The sequence below is a fragment of the Galleria mellonella genome, unplaced genomic scaffold, assembly GCF_026898425.1.
Source record: "Galleria mellonella isolate WM207_F2 unplaced genomic scaffold, CSIRO_AGI_GalMel_v1 utg21, whole genome shotgun sequence".
Classification (NCBI taxonomy): domain Eukaryota; kingdom Metazoa; phylum Arthropoda; class Insecta; order Lepidoptera; family Pyralidae; genus Galleria; species Galleria mellonella.
In genome coordinates this window covers 1,592,901-1,615,283 of record NW_026442037.1, presented here as the reverse complement: position 1 = coordinate 1,615,283, position 22,383 = coordinate 1,592,901, and the positions used below count along the sequence as shown (strand labels likewise).

General features: G+C 31.8%; 1 protein-coding gene across 2 annotated transcripts; it reads right to left on the bottom strand.

The window, feature by feature from the left end:
* Positions 1 to 835: 835 nt before the first annotated feature.
* On the bottom strand, positions 836 to 21,008 carry LOC113512937 (uncharacterized). 2 transcript variants are annotated; one of them, XM_026896904.3, is made up of 5 exons: positions 20,791 to 21,008; positions 11,029 to 11,116; positions 8,897 to 9,127; positions 5,008 to 5,137; positions 836 to 3,032 (listed from the first exon to the last, which is right to left on the bottom strand). In XM_026896904.3, exons 2-5 carry the CDS (start codon positions 11,095 to 11,097, stop codon positions 2,884 to 2,886), a joined length of 579 nt encoding a protein of 192 aa, XP_026752705.1. In that variant the 5' UTR covers positions 11,098 to 11,116; positions 20,791 to 21,008; the 3' UTR covers positions 836 to 2,883. The 2 variants fall into 2 exon arrangements, with proteins under 2 accessions (XP_026752705.1, XP_052750310.1); XM_052894350.1 differs by lacking the exon at positions 20,791 to 21,008 and adding an exon at positions 13,381 to 13,399.
* Positions 21,009 to 22,383: the final 1,375 nt, after the last annotated feature.

Below are 22,383 nucleotides of genomic sequence, written 5' to 3'. Positions count from 1 at the left end.
AAGCTTATGGATGTCTGCAGCACAAGAAATTCTACCTGCGCGTTGCATTTAGTTGCATTAGTATATCTTGTCTATGATATGTAATTCTTCCGTATGTGTTTATATCACTGAAACCTTCCTAAACTAGTTTAAGATTTTTCAACGGACTTTAAAATGAAGGAGTTTAATTTCATTGTATTTCATTATGTTTGTTACCTCATAACTTCGTTAGTAATAAATCGATTTGGATTTTTTTAAATCCGAGAGGATATACTTACAGATTGGTCCCATAAAAGTTTTAACAAAATCGGTTCTGTAATGTTTAAATCAAAACAACCGGTCATGTAACATAATTGAAGTCCGTTTTTTGTGGAACACAATCTTTATATATATTCTTTATTGCACTTGTAAGTTACATATAAAATAATGTATAATATTTATAAATGTTGTGAGCAAGGGTGGACTTATCTCTGACAGAGATCTCTTCCAGTCAAATCAATACAGTTAGAAAGCATTTCGTTAGAGGGCAGCTGAAGTGCTACAATTATTAATACATAAACAAATATACAGTTAAATAAAATATTAAAATATATAAAAAATATTACATAAATACATACACTATAAATACATATAATACCTACCTACTTATATAATAAATGTTAAAATAAATTAATATACATACATACTTACATTAAAAATTTAATGATTTTAAGATTTGAAGATTTAATTTATTTTATATTTGAGTGGGTCCCTGGACAGTTAGATTTACAAACCTACTAGGTGGCGTTACGAACGGGTTTTGGACAACGTCTATAAGGTTCACTAGTTTTAATATAAAAAATAAAACAATCAGATCAAGATTTTAATATAAAATTATTTAATTCGGTACAGACAGGAATCACGAACATTTGACACAACGGAGTTTATATTTATAATTCATCAATCAATGTTGAAAACTTCTTATTTCTATATCAAGTTTTAGTAGGATATCAATTTTTATTGTCTCACTCGATATATCCTATTTGAAAGTTATTATATTCATATAACGCCGGTAGCGTTTGAATTTTAACTGATGGCTAAAGTTCAAAACTTGAGCTGAATATTGAACGAAGACATTAAAATATATTAACCTACAAAGATGTTTTACGGCTTTTTGCTTGAATCATGACTAATATAAAATTTTGAATGTACCTTTTTGATTTTAATATGGAAGAAATATAAGTATGTCGATTATTACGTTTATAACAGTTCAGAAATATTTCTGTCTACCTCATTAGAGGTTAAAATCGTGAGTAATTTTTTTATTTTATTTTTTAAACGAGCATTGCGGCTCACCCTATGATAAGTGACTACCATAGCCCATGAGCACCCGTTACACCATAGGAATTGTAAGCGTGCTGCCGGATTTTTAATAAGTAATGTGCTTATTTCTTGAACGTTATTTTTACCCACTTGATTGTTTAGGAATTGCTTCTCTATAATTAACTGTAATTATATCAGCAAAATAGATTTATAGGTATAGCATATTCCTATTATTTTGGGCTGATATATTATTTTCATTAATTAAACACGTCAGATAAATGAGTCTATTCTCGGAATGCTCAAAATACACACGCGTGTATCTACGACTACGATCTATAATAAGATAAGTATTGGATATTATATTACGTTATCTTATATGTAAGGAAGCGGAGTTTACAAAAGTTAAAATACCAGGACATTTAATTTGTCAATTCAAACGTAGCATTTTAATATAATTCAATCGATTTCAATAGTATAATTTGACACATTTAGTACTCTACTACTTGAAGAATTTTTAAGGTTATATATATAAATTCTTTACTATCTGATTGCTCTTAATCATTCTATATTTTAAAAATAATTTAAAAAAATCAATGATTCTTAACGTTAGGTTTTTATCTATAGTTTTGAATGGAATGTTATGATGATATAATCCTATGAGCGGAGTTTTAATAATTTTAATGCATTTTCAAACTTTAATTATTTCGATTAATTGTTGATGAAATATAGGTACCATTTAATTTGACTATTACAAAGTTTTACATTTGTTTTGCTGTTCATAGGTTTGTTTCATACAAACATTTGAAATTTGTCTAGTTTCTCAAATCATCGTTCTGAAATTGAACTGGTTTTAAGACTATATTTTTTTTGTATGCAATACATTGCTCGTTATCAATCTCTCTCGAATGTTGATTTTAAGAAAATTTGATTATTAATTATATATTGTTGGCACTTGTAGAATCTTTTTATTCACATACTACATATAAAATATTTGTCGTATGGTCCCGGTATAGAATAGACTACCCCTTACTTTATTCGTGGGTGTCGTAAGAGGCGACTAACTCAATAAGCGTGGAATGGGCAGCAGCGTCTCTTTCTCTCTTTCATCACCAAATACTAGCTGCGTGGCAACTATTGGCAAAACGCCCTTTATGGAGGAGGCCTATGTTCAGCAGTGGACAGTTAACGGCTGGATACAAAATAAATAAAATATTTGTACTCTCAAATAAGTACTTAATAATAAATTGTAAATGAAAATGTAACTAGTCCAAATAAATAATAACAATAACTAATATAAATACTTATAGAAAAGATTTTACATTCTATATATTTTTTACTTTTAATAGACAATATTTATTTGTATTTATTCAGTTTTTTTTATACTACAAAGGTAGCAAACGAGCATAGAGCCCCTGATAAAAAATCACTGTAGCCTGTGAACTCCTGTAACACTAGGGGTGTCACCTGCGCGTTGTTGACCATAATGAAATTTAATTTTTTTGTCCACTTATATTATAATATTTTATGTTATACAAAGGGATAGCCATAGAAGTTTTCAACTATAGAAACTTATAGTATAGTAACATCGTAAAAATTAAGGAACTATCGGTCAAAGTCGTGGTAGTAATGTTTGGATCCCGTTGATCTGAAGTTGTGCTCACACAGGATCTCTCCAGGGCGGCTGTATATGTTCCCGGTACGGATTGCTTCCATGAGGTACTTCACGCTGAACAAACAGATTATCAGGAGAACTGTGGACAATAATTTTATTTTTATTTTATTTATGCAACTTGCAATGGTAAACGGGTTGATCCATTTGATGGAGTTTTTTTTTTTAATTTAATGGTAACCTAATTCGAATCAAGAAAATTAAGATAAAACTTCTTTTGGACCAATTTTGTTTATGCAGACTAATTTTGGAATTATGTCTTTATAAATTGTAAAATAAAAAATATGGGGCAAATTGTTATAATAGATATCAGACAAACCATTATAATAGTGAGAAATCTCATTATAAATAACAGCCAAATAATTATAATAAATACTTTGACTGTTGTAAACTCCTTAGTTATTTACAGATTTTGTTTTTTTAATTATCTCATTGCTCTTTGTTGCTTTCGTAGTCTGTCTTCTGTAATTTTCTTAATGTAAAAAATCGTCGTGTGGTCACAGCATAGAATGGGTCACCTAATGGGTAAGAGGCGACTAAGGGGCCTTAATGGTCAAGGGATGGGCAGCAGCGTTCTTCTTAAAATATCGCCAAAGGCTAATTGCGGTTGCCAAACCGTCTGCCAAGCGAGGAATCTACTGGGAAAACCCCATTATGGGGAGACCTATGTTCAGCAGTGAACAGTTAACGGCTGACATGATGGCATAATACATTTTTTGTTTGTTTATTTGTTTGTTACATCTTGGCATCTAACTGTTATGAAATTTGATCTAAATTTAGTATTTCAATTCCAAATCATCTTTATTCAAATAGACCTATTCAGAAGCACTTTTTTTAAATCTAGTGCAGGGTTCGGAAAGTTGTTATCTGTTGAGAAGAGTTTACAAGAAACTCAACAGTTACTCTTTTAAATCTCTCTTCATTATGTGTATTAAATTAAATGTAATATGTATGTATGTCTAAAATTACATGGTCGTTAAAAGCTCATACCTGATCGACTAACACCATGCACTTTTGTCATTTAAGTAATCGTTTACTGTGTTTACTGGCTTTATTCAATAAGTGTTTTTTATTAACAGTTTTAAATTTATTAAGAGGTAGATCCAAAATATCCTACGGTATTTTATTATAACATTTAATGGCCATTCCCATTCACATAAAAGAACTTTTTCTAAACGATATTTCGAAATATCATGTTTATATTTGTATAAACTATACTATTATTATTTTTTAAATTTTTACAAAATTCACATCTCCCCTCTTAAGGAGAGGAGATGGCAACTAACCCCCGGCAGAAGCACAGTCGGCCCGTGTTCAGGGCCCCAAGGAGAGAAACCGGCGTACAATGCGCGCAGAATCTAAAAGCACTGCTTTCTGCATCTTTACCGGGAGTGAGCCGCCTCGGAATCCCAACCGTCTGAGATGTTGTTCCAGACTGGTTGGGATAAGACCGTTCACCGACATAACGATTGGAATGATTTCGGTGAATGTCATTCCCCACATTTCGGTCACCTCGTGAACCAGGTCGAGATATTTTTTCTTTTTCTCGGTTTCGGCTTTCACGAGGTTCTCGTCATGCGGTATGGTGACATCCACTAAAAACACCCTCGAGAGCGCCTGATCCATCACCACGATATTAGGTTTGTTCGCAAGAACTGTCCTGTCCGTGATGATGGATCGGTCCCAGTAGAGCCTAACGCTGTCGCTTTCGAGGACCGGCAGGGGCTCATTCTTATAGTACGGCAACCTCTCATTCGCGAAGCCGTACTTCAGAGCTAACTCTTTATGGAGTATTTTGGCTACTTGGTTGTGTCTGTGCAAGTACTAATTATCTGTTATTATTATTATTCTAGTGTTAAGATTACTAACATGTTTTTTTTTAAAACAGTTGAACATTCTTGCTTATATACAAAATATTTGTATACCCAAATACGTATTAGAGTAGTAGAGGCCAAAAGTTACTTCTTATCCCGGTCAATCCATATTATTCCGGGTCTTCTCGGTCACACGTATGAATGCTCGTAAAAAAATAAGACACATACACAATATGTACTTACAATCTGTCAGAGCTATCAATCCAAGTTGTATCCAACCTGCAGACACTGCCTCCCACACAATAAGTCCTATTGTGAAGAACAAATGTATGAAGCTGTACACGAAGAAGCTGGTCACCAAGCACAGGTTGGCCTGAAACAAGGCAAGACAAAATAATATTTAATCAATAACATGAATTTTTATCTTTCCTTTCCTGGGAGTATCGTAGGAGGCGACTAAAGGAACATAATAGTTGAGGAAGGATTTGCAAGTGCTCCTTTTAAAATATCACCGAAAGCTTATTTGCGGTATTCTTGTATGCAATCTTTTTTGTGAGCAATAAAGTTTTTTTTTTTCGTTGCTGCCCCTTGTGGAGCATCCGTGGGCCCGGGATATTAATTTCCAGGTTGTTAATTTAGGAGTATTGGCAAGGCTATTTATTTTTATTTATGCTCTCGTTCATCTCATCTCGCATCCATCATCTTTCTTTCTTTTCTATGCAATAAAGTGTTTACTATTATCTATATATTTATTGGTCTTCACCCTTTATAAAATATGAAATACAGTTGATTTTAATGAGAAGTGGTACAAAAGGCCGTCTTATCGCTAAACAATGTCTTGCAGACAACCTTTGGGTAATTTAGGCATTACTATTATTATTTTTGGAGTCAAAATTAATCTCTATTCTTAATTTAATCTGTAAGATTTTTTTTCTGTAGTTTTGGATACTACAACTACAAAGATAATGCTATCGATTGATCAAAGTAAAGATGTTTTAACAAAGCTGTTTAACCATGGAATGATAAATTCAATACGGTTAACGTCTATTACCTGAGTGATTGCGTTAAATGGACCATATAGTAGAGAATGATTTCCTATGTAATTTTGCAGGAATGAAGAAGGTATTGGAGTGTTTTACTTGTGTTTTTATTTAATGTTATTATGCAAAGTCTTCCATATTATGTATGTATGGGCGGAAATTATATTCACGATATAAAGGTTTCCGTTTGGACAGGTTAGTGTAAAAAATTGTAGTATTTTTTAGTGTGACGTATAATAAACCTTTTTTTTTTATGGGTGAAAATGGTATGGTAACCCCGCCTGCACTAACGGGATACGCTGGCGGCACACCAGTGAAGGGTGATAGATGAGAATGAAAACAGGTCAGTTAGCCCATCATGATAAATTCATCAGGAATTAACCATGATAGTTTCCAGGGGGAACCGCGAGGAGATCGACCTGGTTGGTTGGACCCATTACTAACAATCCCTTTCCCCCCAATAAACATATATTATGTGGGATTTACGAGAATAAGATATGTGTGTATGTCACAGTGTGATCAACGTCATTCATTCCTTGAATAAATGCTAAAGGTATAGATGTTATTCATTACTATTCTTCCATGGAATTCTCCTGTAGCCGTATCAGACAAGATAGTTCATTTAGAATTTTAATAAACTATAATAGACATACATACATATTACTTCATAACCATATGATGTAAGGAGGTATTGTAATTTGCTCGTTTTTATAAGGGACTAGCTTTTACCCGCGACTTCGTCCGCGTGACCGGAATATGTTTACTGATCGTCATAAAAAGTAGCCTATGTTCTTTTCCATCCATAGTACGTGTATACAAAATTTAATAGTGATTATTTTTTATTTCATTATTCATAAACAATAATTTGTATTGGAATTATAAGATTGGCGCTATAAGGACAAAATCTCCTTTACATTTATATTATACTAGCGGCCCACCCCGGCTTCGCACGGGTGGACATTTTTACAACATTTTACACTTTTCAATATAATATCATTCGAATGGAATATACCTACGTTTTGAAAAATTCAAAAAGTAATCTGCAGATATTGAAATAATTTTGAGTACAAAATAATTTATTTGGATAAGGAGTAATAAATACATAGGTATGAATAATATGTACAACGCGACAGCGTTATTTTTTCTGTTTCTATGACTTATTAAATTTGTAATATATTTTGAATGGAATAGCCGATTTGAACAATTCAAAATGTAATCTACATAAATTGAAATAGTTTTGAAAACAATATGATTTATTTGGATAAGGATTTAAACAAAAGTATGAATAATATGGTGTAATTTTGGTCAGTACCTACATATTTTTATCAACTTTTAAAATGTAAAAAGTGGTTATTGTGACATAACGACAATAGTTAGACATATAGTATCGCGAAGTTTTTTTTTGTAGTTATTGATATTTTCTTCAATATTGTAGAACATACTTTTGTTCTATCACCAATAGTTTCATATATAATAGCATATTTTTTACACCTCGAGCTACGTTACTAAAGTTTTAATAAGGATCCCTAATCTTTTCTAACAATAAATATAGCCTATGTTACTCAGGGTGAATATAGCTTTCTAATGGTGAAGGAATTTTTGAAATCGGCAAAATAGTTTTTGAATTTATTCATTACAAACATACATATACACAAAAATACAAACCTTTCCTCTATAATATTAGTGTAGATGCAGAAGTAAGTATTTGGAAGTTAACAATTATTTAACTGAAGATCTTTTCTGTAAGGTCGCCAGTTATGAATTAATTAATAAAGTTAGTGATCATCTTATTTTTCCTTTAAAAAAATACGTCTCCAATTCGACTGTTTATTTTATACATAAGTAGGTATATTACGTATAACATGATAGCGACGACATTTTTTTCTATGGAAAGAATTTACTCCAGTTTTCCTTGTTTCTATAACAATTTTGTGAAGATTAATGCCGGTTTTGGTTGTGAATAAAAAGTTATTATATTAATGGTTTGTTCCTTAATTCTGTATTCTAATTAAGTATTCCGTGACGTCATTGTAAACCCAATTAAAAATAAATAAGCGTTTTCTTTTCCAGGACTTTTTTTTTGATGGGTTAAAATGGTATGGTAACCCCGCCTGGGCTAACGGGATACGCTGGCGGAACACCAGTGAAGGGTGATAGATGAGAATGAAAACAGGTCAGTTAGCTCATCATGATGAATTCATCAGGAATTAACCATGATAGTTTCTAGGGGGAACTGCGAGGAGGTCGACCTGGTTGGGTATATTGCTAGTACTGGGATTCTCAGTCTCCATTACTAACAATCCCTTCCCCACCCCCCTTTCCAGGACTAAGCTGATTTGTAAAAGTGAAACAAGGGGAAAAAATATTAGTATATGCCTACAAGAGGTTCATTCAAAAAGAGGTCTGGGTATAAGATGGAGAGACGATTTTGACCGTTTTAATGAAAATGGTATGTTTTGGCGACCGTGGTAGTTGAGAGCAGTTGGCGGAGGTCTTTGGTCAGCATTACATTACAAATTATGACTGATTATCTGATATTTATTGTTTTTGTAACACTATCTTCGTGGCGTAGTAGTGATCGTTGCTTTGTTTAATAAGGTCCCGGGTTCGATTCCCGTTTGGGTCAATTTAAGAAATGAACTTTTTTGAATTTGCTCGGATCTGTGTGTTCTGGACTGTGCTTCTATATTTTCGTTGTTACTTCACATAACACAAACGAGTGTCTTAAAATCCACAACAGTCGTCTAATTCTCAAGCTAGGATACCACTTTATTCTTCATTGTACACAAATATAAAGATAGGAACAATTAATTTAAATGTAATGTACAAAGGCGAGCTTATCTCTAATAAGAGATGATTCCAGCAAACCTTTTCAAATGAATTAAATTGATATTTAAAAATAAAATAGGCAGTTATATGATGTGACATTTAAGTATTATTATCATAAAAAATATTTTCTATATAATTTGCTTAGCTATATTGAAAATTCTTCAACAAGTCTTGTAATCATGGCGCAATAAAGTGTTAAATAAATAAATATATTTTTTGTAAAGAAATAAAAATGTAAATAAATATTATGAAATGTAACTCACATGATACGCGCCGCAGACCAGCAAAGTTCCAAATATAAATAGCAGGAAGGATACAGCGCAGTACGATATGTAGTACGCTATTGTGATGCCAGCCACCAGCGACGTCTTGTTCTTCCCGAATATGTTTTCCAAGTTCTCGAAGTTTCGGAACTTTTCGTCCTCATAGTTGTCAGAGACGAGGGTGAGACCCAACTCGTAGAGGTTGTACCCGAACACAGCTATTGCTATCGTCTGGAAATTAATAATTCAAATACTTTGTAGTATTTATTTCTTAAAATAATTTATAAATTTTCACTTAAATGAGATTACAGCTAAATAAAACTATTTATTATTCATATTGTAGCTGGCAGCATACAAATGGCGGTGTATATAAAAAAAAGAAACATTCTTTTGATAAAAATTGGCGGTATGTGCATAAAACAAAAAACGACTGACTCATTACATATCGTCAGTCGCTTCAATTTATAGCAATTAATTGATAACGTAATTCTGTTTTTTTTTTGTTCCTGTTAAATTTAGATTAATAGTTAATATATAATGTTAATAAAGTAAAATATAATAAATAAAAATAATATTCAGTTATGTGCATATCTGTGTACATAAAAAAATAAAAATTAATTAATAAATATCGCCGAATATATGCTTTATAGCTTTATCTGGAATTAGACTGAGTAAAACTTGCAGGCTAGGCACTAGCGTATTTTTTTTTAATGGGTGAAAATAGAATGCTAGTCTCGCCTGCGTTGTTGGTATACGATAGTGGGGTACCAATGATAGATGATAAATGAGGATAGAGGTAGGTCAGTTTTAACCATTGTGGTTAACCTCCACCCGTTAACACCTGGAAACCATCAGGTTTTCAGGTGTTAACGCGTGGAGGTTGACCTGATAAGGTATATTGCTCGCAGTGGGACTGAAAAGGATTGTTAGTAATGGGTTATACCCATTACTAACAATCCTTTCCCCCTTGCACTTAGTGTTTATTAGACAAATATACTTAAATGGCTTATTTTTGTTAATTATACAGGAATTATATAAAAGAAATCTGGAATGTTAACAAAAGACAGTCTTAAATATAAATATTTGTATTGTATGAGGAATGATTAATCACCCGCAGGTGAGGTAGTGTCTACCAATAAGGTTATTAATTATATTTGTCGTATCTAATCAGTTAGATAATAACGATAGTTCTAAAATTAAGGGCAGTATTTGGAATGTGGGAATTAAGAGAAATAGAAATGATATGTTGCACAGAAAAACTGAAGAGGAGGTATTGTGGTATACATCAATGGGTAGTAAATAATACATACTTGTGACACTTCTTTTATTGAACAATCTTTAATAGTTTTATTACCATTGGTACAAGCATTCATAAAGAGGTTATACATTAACATCAAAAATATATCAATTATATGTTGCTAATATCAATATATACATGGAAAACCACAGCAAAGTGAGACCAGAGAGAGACTTTGTACAAAAATCGATTGCTTGGGTACCTCTGTCCCATTCGTGGTTCAACCGTGAAGCAGTTGTGTTTGCATGGCTGTGTTTCGGTTTGAAGGGTGGGATATAGCGTGTATTTACAGGGTACAGAGGAATAACACTTGAGTCCTCAGGAATGGCAACGCATGGGGGGTATCATGGGCGAAACAGTATGCTCTGTTATGTCCATGGTACTTCTCATGTCTATAGGCGACGGTTACCACTTTCCATCAGGTGGGCCGTCAGCTTGTTTGCCATTCTAAGTTGTATAAAAAAAAGTAAGTAGAAGAATACTGTTGGAATAAATTATTATATTATATTGATTTAGAGAATATATTATAGGATCGATATTATCAATTGAGTCCAAATATAATCAACGTTTTTACTAAATAGAGTTTAAAATCTCTCTATGCATTGCAAAGCAAAACAATTCATTCTGGCATCGCATTCCTATAATAACGCCTACTAAAATTTTATAGCAATATTGCGTAACTTCATCATGTAGCTTTTTATTTTTAAAAGGATTTAAATTTTTTTACGGTATTTATATCTATAAACGTTCATTTCTATAACATTGAAATTGTTAGAAATAGATACCTACCTATGTAGTTTCATTATATGTAAAATATAATTAAAGAGGTACTCACAATTATAACATAACCGAAGACAATGTTCCCCAGTCGAAGTGGGAAACAGAAGAGAAACTTTCTTGTCATATTGGCTTCATCCGGAATGCTAGAAATAATAAAATAAATTTATTTTATTTAATCGCTCTCATTTGAACAGCTAATATTACAATATATGCAACTTAATATTTAATACAATTATAATAATTAGATAAAACAACTTGGAAAACTCATTAAAACATTCTCATAATTTACAATTGCGTATTAAAATTGTGAATAAGTGAATTAATTTCTATAGGACAAAGTAAACACATTATTGTGTTTTCTTAAACATGTAAAACCAAAATGAAGACAGGTAGGTACGTAGCTACATATACATATATGAGGATACATTCGGACATTGAACTAGTTCATACAGTGACCAATATAAAGTAGGTATCTACTGTCAAAACTATTGGGGTTTACTAACAATTCAAATTGAAACAATACCTTTCATCTTTCGTATTTAAGTCATCAATACTGAATAGTGAGTTGAAGTGCGCGAGTCTAAACCCACTGTTCGACATTCAACGCTCTTCTGTAATACGGAATAGATTATAAAACGCGCGCAAAAGCTGCCTTTGATTGATACACAACCGTTATCGTTGGAGGCAACACTGTATGTGCTATTTTCGGTTACCTAATCGTATTGAATCTCCATTATAATTAGAACTGTGGTGGCGTGAGTTGTGAACGGCTGAAGGGGTCCGTGACAAGTGGTTCGGAAGATATGACATGGTTCGCCGAGCACTATAAAGGTTAGTATAGGGTGAGGGTACAACGAACGGGCCAAGGTTGGAGGTGGCCCTATAAAAAGATGTCCATAGAATTTAGATGTAAAGGGCTTTAGGTCAATATGTCGTTCTGAATTAATATTTTGAATTGACATCCATGATCTATCTACCATTGAAAGTTGGCAGACTAATTCTTGTTACTTATATAAGATCTTATATTTTCAAGTAGCCGTTACCTTTGACTATGGCCGTCTAAATTAGAATAAAATATCCTCTCTTTTAATCTAGTACATAAACGATTGAAGCTCAGTCGACTACACTATTACTGCAATCTGGGATTCCAATATCCCAAAATCATTTCAGCAAAAATATCAGAATTTTCAAATTGCTGTTTGGGTTATTTTAAGTGATTGTCACATTTCGTGTTTCAGAGGGCATGTAAAGTCGTACCTGTCGTTGGGTAAGTCACATCAGAAGTCTTCGTGTCCAATGCAGGTGGTTGAGAGATTTTTTTTTAAATAAAGAGTAGTACCTACACGAGTAGTACCTACACGAGTAGTAGTAATCCAGGATATGGTGCTTATATGTACCATATATATTTTTGTTTACGTTTACCTTTACCAATATTTTTTATGTTGAAATGAAATATTTATTTGCTTTAAACAGACATTTGACATTATAAGGGCCATGTGACAAAACTTTTTGGCATTTGTTTAATTGCCTTAAAATTGTAGGCATGCAAATCTAATTTATTGCTTAAATAAGGATACAATTTTAACTTAGAGATTATTAAGATTATAGAATAATAAAAAAAGAAAAAACAATTCTCTAACAATTATATTTATGTTACGTCACATATTAAATTGTTTAATTAAAAAAAAACTTGATGATGAAAAGCACACAAACATTCAGTTATAAGAACATATAATAATTTCTATGGTTTTTAGTTATGAAATACTTTAAAATGCTACTAAACGTTGAGGATAATTCTAAAATAAAATTTTGTAACTGTTTCTGAAAAAAATTGTAAATATATTTATTTAAAAATTGATATTTGATCGGGTATTATAGGTAAAGTTTTAGTCAAAATTATTGGTTTAAAAGGATATCAGTGGGTCCAAACCTTTGGTTTAACATTATAATCAATATGCTTGATTATAATTAATAATTAAATTTTATTTAGAACTAAGTGTAGTCAACTAATAACTAAGTTACGAGTATAGCAAATTTTGAGAGCACTCAGGATAATTATTTGAAAGTAATTTAGACAATTTTATAGTTCCATTATTCGCTTCGAGATTGTTTCTTTGAGTTAATATAATTATAATATAACTATAGAAGTCTTTGGGGTATCGTTCTTTATAATAATCGATCGCCATTTTGAAATTATACAAGTCGTAAGTCTGGACCTCTATGGAGTCCTTGGCCCGCTTGGTTCTCTTAACTGGGTTCAAAGACGAGCTATCAGAATAGTCGACGATCCCAAGCTCACAGGCGATATCGAGTCATTAAGTCTAAGGCGAGGCTTTACCTCCCTTTGTGTGTTCTACTGCTTGTATAACGGATTGCGGTCTAAGGAATTCTTTGAAATGATGCTTACAGTCACTGTTTATCGTCCCGGCAGCAAAAAGCCGGCAGCACACCTGCAATACCATTAGTGTTGTGGGTGATCATGGGCGGCGGTAGTCACTTACCACTAGGTAAGCCGCATGCTCGTTTGCCCCTGTGTTGTAGAAAAAAAAATCTCACCGCTCGTCATCGACAGGGAATTATTCCTCAGATGTTTGAACTTAAATGGTCACATTCAGTGTGGTTTCAAAGGAATTTTCTCTCGCAAACGTGAACACCTAAGTTGTTGAGTGAGCTTCCTGTCGAGGTTTCTCCTAAATTCAAATTCAAATTCAAATTCAAAAATCATTTATTCATGTAGGACATTTTAGCCGCTTATGAACGTCAAATTTTTACATTATAATTTTATTTATTTCCCTACCGTCCAGTTCGGTATATAGATCCAATTGAGAAGAACTGGCAAGAAACTCAATTGAATTACTTTTTTTTTAAAGCCAGTTTATTTACAATGTATATTTATATAGGTGTCTATGTCTAACATTAAATGAAAATTCAGTGCATGAACAACTATTGCCATGCACACTCGTCATTCAAGTAATCGTTTAGTGAGTAATAGGCTTTGCTCAGTAAATATGATATAACAGATGTTTTGAATTTATTTAAGGGTAATTCCAACATATCCTTTGGTATCTTATTGTAAATTTTTATACCTATTCCCATAAAAGACCTATTAACTTTTTCTAAACGATACTTGGGGACAGCAAGTTTGTCTTTAAATCTAGTATTAATATTATGAATATTGCTGTTTTTTGGAAGAGAGACTACAGTATGGGTTTCTTTAAAAGGTATATTAAGGTTTCTTCAGGGTCGGCAACGTGCAAGTGACACCCTTAGTTTTGCAGGCGTCCATAGTGTACAGTAACCGTTTACCATAAGACAGGCTTTAGGCTTGTTTGCCACATTCATGGTATAAAAAAAAAATTTCAAATTAAGTAATAATGACTGTCTAGCGACGTTGCTGCTCCGAGCGAAAACCTATACCGGTTTATTTGCTGGCTTTTTCTTTTACAGATTTTACCGCTCCACCTTTTTGTCATTTAAGCCATTTACTAGGCTCGTAAGGATATACTCCCTGTATGAAGAGAATATTAGCTGCTGTAAGAGACTATTATTATAACGAAAAAACGGAAATAAAGTGTTAGTTACATTTTAATATCGTTTACTAATAGGTGAGACAAGATCAAAAGCAAACAATTCTTGAAGTAAAAAAATGAGTAAAATAATTTGGAAGATAAATATTAATTATGGGATTGCGAGTCTATCCTTCCTTAACAACTGATTAAAGTCTTTTTACTGGGGACACCTCATTAAAGAAGCATACACAGAAAGGGGTACAAGTATATAATATAATTTAGCAATTAAAAATAATCTTACTTGCTTAAACATATATAAATATATAAGTTATATATTTACTTATGTTAAATATAATATATAATGTGTGAGTCATAGGGGATTAAACCTTATCGAATGCAAGAAGAATTATCAAATTCGTTACAGTTCAGAATTGGTGACACGTCACCAATCCTCGTAACATAGATACAAAAAAACTGACGATTTGAGAACCATCTCACATTTTGGTAGTGGCTTAATTAATGTAATTTATTCAGTGTTCTTCGAGTATCACATTATATGTGCACGGCGCGATGTATGTCAATGTTGTATATTGCATATAGTGGGTAGACAGGTACAGTCATCTAGAAATATCTATAATAATTATTACCAATAAATTTCAGCCTGTATATTCTTAACGGATTTGTTAGACGACCTCCGTATAAGCATATCGCTTCGCGTAAATGTGACCCCGGGTTAGATTTTCAATAGGGTTAATTTAGTTCTTTAAATTTTCTAAACTGGTTCGGGTTTGGATGTTCTGGGACGTGCTCTTTTGTGTTTATTGCTCAACATGATACAGAACATCCTAGTAGTTGGTGGGTTTGTATGACACCTAATTTCTTTTATTTAATTAATTTTAAAAAGGTAATTTTTCAAAGGTAAACAATATTATTTTGTTCTGCATTAAATATTTTACGTTTTATTAACTCCCAACATGAAAAGAACGGTTGTAAATTTAAATACTTTGTACCTAAGTGTGACGCACCTTTTTAATTTTCTTTTTAATTTTATTAAAAAAAAAAGATTTTGTTTGTGACTGGAAGTTATCGTCACATTTTTTCTCGTCGCTTATCTGCTCCATTTGTTTGCTTTGTATATATTTTTACAATTACATTACTTTTCCTAAAGATACTTTTCCATACAATCATAAAGTCTTTTCGCCCACACTGTGTCTGTTTTTTTCTTTGTAAATATGTATATGAAGTACTATAGACATAAATGCCTTTTTAAATTTGTATTATTCAAAAAAGAAAAATATAATTATTTCAAAACAAATGTATATGTATTTTTATCTCTGACTGTACTATTTGCACCTGTTGGTCGCCTGTTTTACATAGATAGTAGGTGAGTATATCAACAAAGAACACGGCATCTGTTATATTAAAAAAAAAATATCACGAGAAAGATATAAAACTAGTAACTTTATCGTTATCATCAATAATTATTAAATAAATAAATAAAAATAATTTTATTTCAAGTAAATTTAATAATAAGCATTTTTGACTTGTCATTTTTTTATGAATTTACCGCCCAGTTCGGAATGCAATTTCAACTGAGGAGAACGGGTAAGAAACATAGCTACTGCTTTTTTCAAATAAGAGTTAAGTGTACAACAAAAAAAGGACGTGAATCTCTCCCACAGACTCTTTTGGGATGATCCCATACCGTAACAAGTCATTGAATACCATGTGGTTATCTCATAATACCACAACACAGTAGCTAATCGGGGGGGGGGGGGGGGAGTATTGTTATTAATGCGGACGACGAATAGTAATAGACAACACACCAAACTATCATGGTTAATTCCAGATGAATTCATCATGATGGGCTAACTGGCCTGTTTTCATTCTCATCTATCGCCCTTTACTGGTGCTCCGCCAGCGTATACCAAAAGCGCAGGCGGGGTTATATACCATTTTCACCCATCAAAAAGTGAGGGTATTGGAAGACTGTAAAGCTCACTCAGTAGATGTAATGTAATAAATAAATAAATAAATTATCAATCACTAAAAAAAACGTGGTTGATTGGATGACGGTACATACTTTCAGAACAACGAAGCAAGCATCAATTTTTGTTTGTTTGTTTCTATTTTCAATGGATATACGAGTTTTTCAAAAAGAATAAATTTAAATGGCGATTTATATATTTAAAAGAGATTTCTTCTGTCAATTTTAAAAAAAAATTGGTCACACAATAGCAATCATAGCTAATTAATAAAAAAAAAAAACAGAATTACACTGAACAACATGTATCTAAATGATACTAATACATCTAAAAATTTTAATTATATTTATTTAATTAATTTTTTAATGAACTGCAAATGTATTGGAATAAATTTAAGATTTTTTTCTCTTTTTTTTCTCTTCAGTCAACCCAATACAGCGAGCTACATACATTAGATATTTAGTTTAATAATTTTAAGATTTGACAGTTCAATTAGAAAAATAAAAAAATATTACTCAATAGAAAGAAAATGTGATTTCAGCCTTTTCAATACGAGACGAAATACAACTAAGACGAGAATCCCTCTTTTTCGAAGACGATTTAAAAATTAGAGGATTAAACTGGGATTTGATCTTAGGATCTTTTGATCGAGGAGATTGATACCATACAAAGATAATATTAACCTACCATTACCATGCTTCCCCATGATGTGTGGACATAGCATAGAATAGACCACATCCTTTTTTTCCCGTAGGTGCCGTTAATACAACTGCTTCATGGTAGAAATACGAATAGGATAGAGGTATCCAAGCAAATGACTTCTGTACAAAGTCTCTCTCTGGTAGTTGTATAAAAAATAGAAAAAGAAGAACTAGCACTAATATATTATATTTAAAATTCAAATTTATTTGGGTTATCGAATCTAGATCTCAAACCGGTATATGTGTGAACCAATATAGCGAATGCCCGATTATATATTACCATTATTTGCATAACTTTAGTTATGTTACATATTACAGTTACCATATTCATATTTATAGATTCAATGGGTATTCGTCGAACTTATTCTTTATAAATATAACCGGTTATTTTATAAAAGAGCTGTCGTTTCAAGCTCCATATATTTATGGTAGCATAATTTGTAATTAGAGAAAAGAAATATTTTATAATTTTAATAATTTTTATATCTTTTTGATAAAACTAGATAAATTAAGATTGTTATGAAAATGTCCGTTTTAAAATATGCAAATATGCATATATGGGACTTTATTAAAATTTGTTTCAAAATTTACATACAAAATAGCTACTTCAATAGCGACAAAGTGAATGTGGAAACAACACAGAAATCCCTATCGACTGAAAAAGTATGATTAAAATCGGTTTTAAATTGGTTAAGATGGTTTGTATGATTGGCGAATCCAATTAATATAATAAATGCGATTGTGATGTTTGTTACTCTTTCACGCAAAAATTACTGAAGAAATTTAAATAAGATTTGGTATACGGATAGACTGTATCCTAACTTAGCAAATAGGACACTTTATATATTGATTCACGCGGGTGAAGCCGCGGAATATAGCTAGTGTGTAATATGCACTGAAAATGATGTCACTTGCAAAGAGAACCTTTTGCTTTTTGAAGCCACTTAATAAATACGATCGAATTGATACCTTATTACTTTGTAAAGTTGGTTGAAAACACTTTAAAGATTATGTTTCATATATCTGCGGAACGATGCAAAGAATATCATTCTCACATTAGAAATTTTCCCACGTATGCACGTATTGTTTGAAACGTAATTAGATCGCGCTGTTCTCGTGATTTCAATTGCACGAAAGTCAGTTACATTGTATTAATACTCATTCGTGATTTTTTTTTACACACATCAAGCCTGGGAAATATATATACGGTTAGTTTATAACAGTATAAGTTTTTACCCCCGATTTTGTTTGCACTACTGTTAATCTTTATAGTATGTATTATTATTTGAACAGGCAACAATAAAGAGTTTTCATGCATTCACTCCTTTACTACCGGGATAAATTTATTGTTCAGAATAAAAGCAGTTTCTCCCTTTTTTATTATAAAATACTAGTCTATAACCATTTTTCCTCCAAATACATGTACATGTATTTATGTTAAACAGTTAATTTAGTTTCAATCATCCAATCATCTGGACGAGTGGCGGTCCTCCACCGTGCGTTTTTCAAGGCACTTTCTTCCACGTACAACCACTCTATGGAATCAACTTCCAGCAGCAGTATTTCCGAACCGATACGACAACATAACCTTCAAGAAAAGAACATATTTCTTTTTAAAAGGCCGGCAGCACACCTGCAATGCTGCTGGTGTTGTGGGTGAACATGGGCGGCGGTAGTCACTTACCATCAGATGAGCCGCATGCTCGTTTGCCCCCTGTGTTGTAATAAAAAAAAACTGGGGGAATGGGATTGTTAGCAAAGGGATTGCTAGAAATACGGACTACCAGTCCCATTACTAGCAATATACCTTGTCAGGTCGACCTCCACACTTCCCCTAGAAAGCATCGTGCTGAATTCCAGGTGTATTCAACACGACAGGCTAACTGACCTACTTTTTCATTACCCATCTATCATCCCTCACTGGTGCCTCGTCAGCGCATACCGTTAGCGCAGGCGGGGTTACAATTCCATTATCATCCATTGAAAACAACCTTTTTTTTTTAACTATTATGTCTGTTTTGTTACTTTTTCAAATTAGGAATGTATCATAAAAGAAAGAGACAAAACAGTTCAATAGCTAAAATATGTTTATAAAAGGTTTAACGTTTGTATGATAAGATTACATTCCTCAAAAAAAAAAACCTAACTTCTAACATAGCTAAAGTTATTTTGATTTAAATAGTAAACTACTGAACAAATTTTGATAAAATTTCTATAAGATTAATTTAAAAGTGTACTTTTAAACTTTCAGATAAAACTTTCTGTAATATAACTTACAGATAAAAGAAAATCCAAATAGGAAATTTGGAAAATTATTGTTTTGTACCTATATAAGAGACGGAGTTATGGGCTAACAAATATAAAACAAATCTAATCAGAACCTCTTTTTTTGAAGTCGGTTGAGGACTTTTAAAAACTTACTAATGTGCATACATTGCGAGTGATAATAACATTATGTGGGACATTCTTACGAAATATGAATGAAGTCGTGTGCTTATCTATACACTCATAATTATCTGGCGTCTACGCTAAATATATATATTAGTGACTATAAGTCGTAAATAAATGATAAAATTTATATTAATATCTATTGTTATTGTATTAAAAATACTTGTTATAGTTGCTGTACCAGCCGTTAACTGTCCACTGCTGGACAAAGCATGCAATTGTTTATCTACGACAATTTTTAATTTTCTCACCGCATAATTACATTTCTGTTTTGCCAAAGATTGACTGCGAGAGAATGCTATATAGTATTAAGTCCGCCTTCTGTATCAGACATTTTTTTTTTTGTAATATGATCGATAAAGAATAAATAAATAGCCTCCCCTATAAGAGGTTTCTCAGTAATTGTTAGGCTTGGTAGGGTTGGCAACCGTAGTTTGGTTGGCAATAGTAGCTTTTTTTAACAGGGATGCTGCTGCTTAAATATTTAAATATTCAAAATGAATAAGATGACGTAAATTGATATTTTTTGAGACGTTTTCTAATATTCGATGCTCCATCTAGATACTAATATGATCTATTAAGCATTTGTTTGTGCGAATTGGCGTTGTTTGGTTCCTAGTTTTCGTAATCACTGTTTGTGTGTAATGAAGATAAAACAAAGATAATAAGATAGTACTATTACTATATGTGTTCTAAAACGTACTATGATTACACAATTTTCAAAAGAGCTGCTCATATACATACATACATAACTGTCACGCCTGTCTCCCATTAGGGTAGACAGAAACAATGGAGAAATAAATAATATAAAATAAATCTGAAATAAGAGTTTTTCTATCAATTTACCAAAAATATCAATAAAATTTTTGTCTGTCTTCTCTTTTTTTATAGAAACAAAAATTACTGATATCTTACTTTATATTCCTGAGTTACGATCAATAGGAGCAGAGCAGTATGTTCAAATATTTTTTTTTTATTTGATACATACGAGTATGTTCAATTCTTAGTTGTTTCACTAAATGACACATTCTTACACCGTTGCTTCACAAAAAATATAACCTAGATTCTTTTTAAAAATCATTATATAATATTACATTAATAGAATTTCATCCATAAATATATATGCATGATTAATAAAAATATATATAATAAGAGAGAAATTAATGAAACTCACTGCTTATAAACGACGAATTTTTTTTTGTTTACACCCTCAATTCAGCGTCAACGGAACAATCCAAACAGCCAAATGTTATCCACATTGCACTTAATCAAACAATTCAAATCAAAGCACTGGCACTCAATTAGTTCTAATTTTAAATATAAAAAAAGTAAAAAGCCGCGTTTTTAATTTTGTATCATTTGTAGATGCGCGCGCACGTTCGATAGCTCGAGCGTTGTGGGTCGGCGCGGAGGCATACAGTGACGTCACACACAAGGCCGAGGCACCGCGACGCAACCTATTGACTTAAGCTTGAATCGGAATTAATCGTCAACAAGGTCATCAAAATGTACGTGTCCATTTTGTTGGGTTTACTGCGCTCAGTTTATCACCACTAACAGATCAATAAACTCATAAATACGTAGGTGTCTGCCGTACCAATCTACCTTTCACTGGATTTAAAGACTGCCTACTTAATTAAGATGAAGAAGGAAAAATTAGAGGGATATAGTTTTTTATTCATGAGATCATCAGTGACATCATAAAGACACTTTATAGTTAATACTGATAATACTTTCCTAAAAGAAGATGATTTTAAGGATATTGAATAGATATGTATATTGTTTAATAGTAGGTAAAAAAAAAAATAATATAAAAAAAAAAAAAAACTGTGATAAAAAATTGAAGGTGTGGAACAGTAGTAATCTTTATAAGAAATAAGCATGAAAAAGATATTGATTTATTAATATTTGTGACCAAAACGCGCAAAAAGTTTTTAACAGACTTTAAAAATTAGAAGAAGGTTCTTAATTCGATTGTATTTGTTTATATTTGTTACCTCATAACTCCGCCATTTATAAATAGATTTGAAACAATCTTTTTTTATCTGTAAGTATATACTTACAGATAGGTCTAATAGAAATTTTATCAAAATTAGTTCAGTAGTTTAATTTTTAAGTAAAAATAACTGAATTTGCAAAATATTAATCCGTTTTATGTGGAACACAATATTAAATTGTGTGTGTGTTTTTTTTTTATAGAATAGAAAAGGTTTTTGATTTCAGTTTGGTAGTAATAGTAATCAACCATTGAGTGCTGCCAGTTACACACATAGGTACAATGATAGCTGAATTAAACAAAATAATTCTAATCAAATAACAAATTTGGCAATATTTAATTATTTTTAAGATTTATGTATAGATACAAATAAATGTGTTTATATTTTAAATACATAATAGGGACTTAATGCGATGTAAAAATTATAGTAAATTGTACCTACATGTCTGTTTCTTTATTGCCGACGTTTGTGCCTTTAAAATATGTGTAAACAACGCGAAAATTTAAAATTAACTAAAAGTATTAAGCTTGAAATAAATAAACCAAATTACGCCTTAATATTTGAAAAGATTTAAATGAAATTTGGTACACTCAGATACATCCAGTTATTCTGTAAATATTAGTTTAGAATTCAATAAGATATCGCACACAAAAAAATGCTGGCAATTGAGATTTTCTGCGTGTAAAGTAACTTCCCCATAAAGTAACTTCAATACGTTATGGGGAATCATCTTGATTATGATCATGTTTTATACGTAATTCCCGAATTAT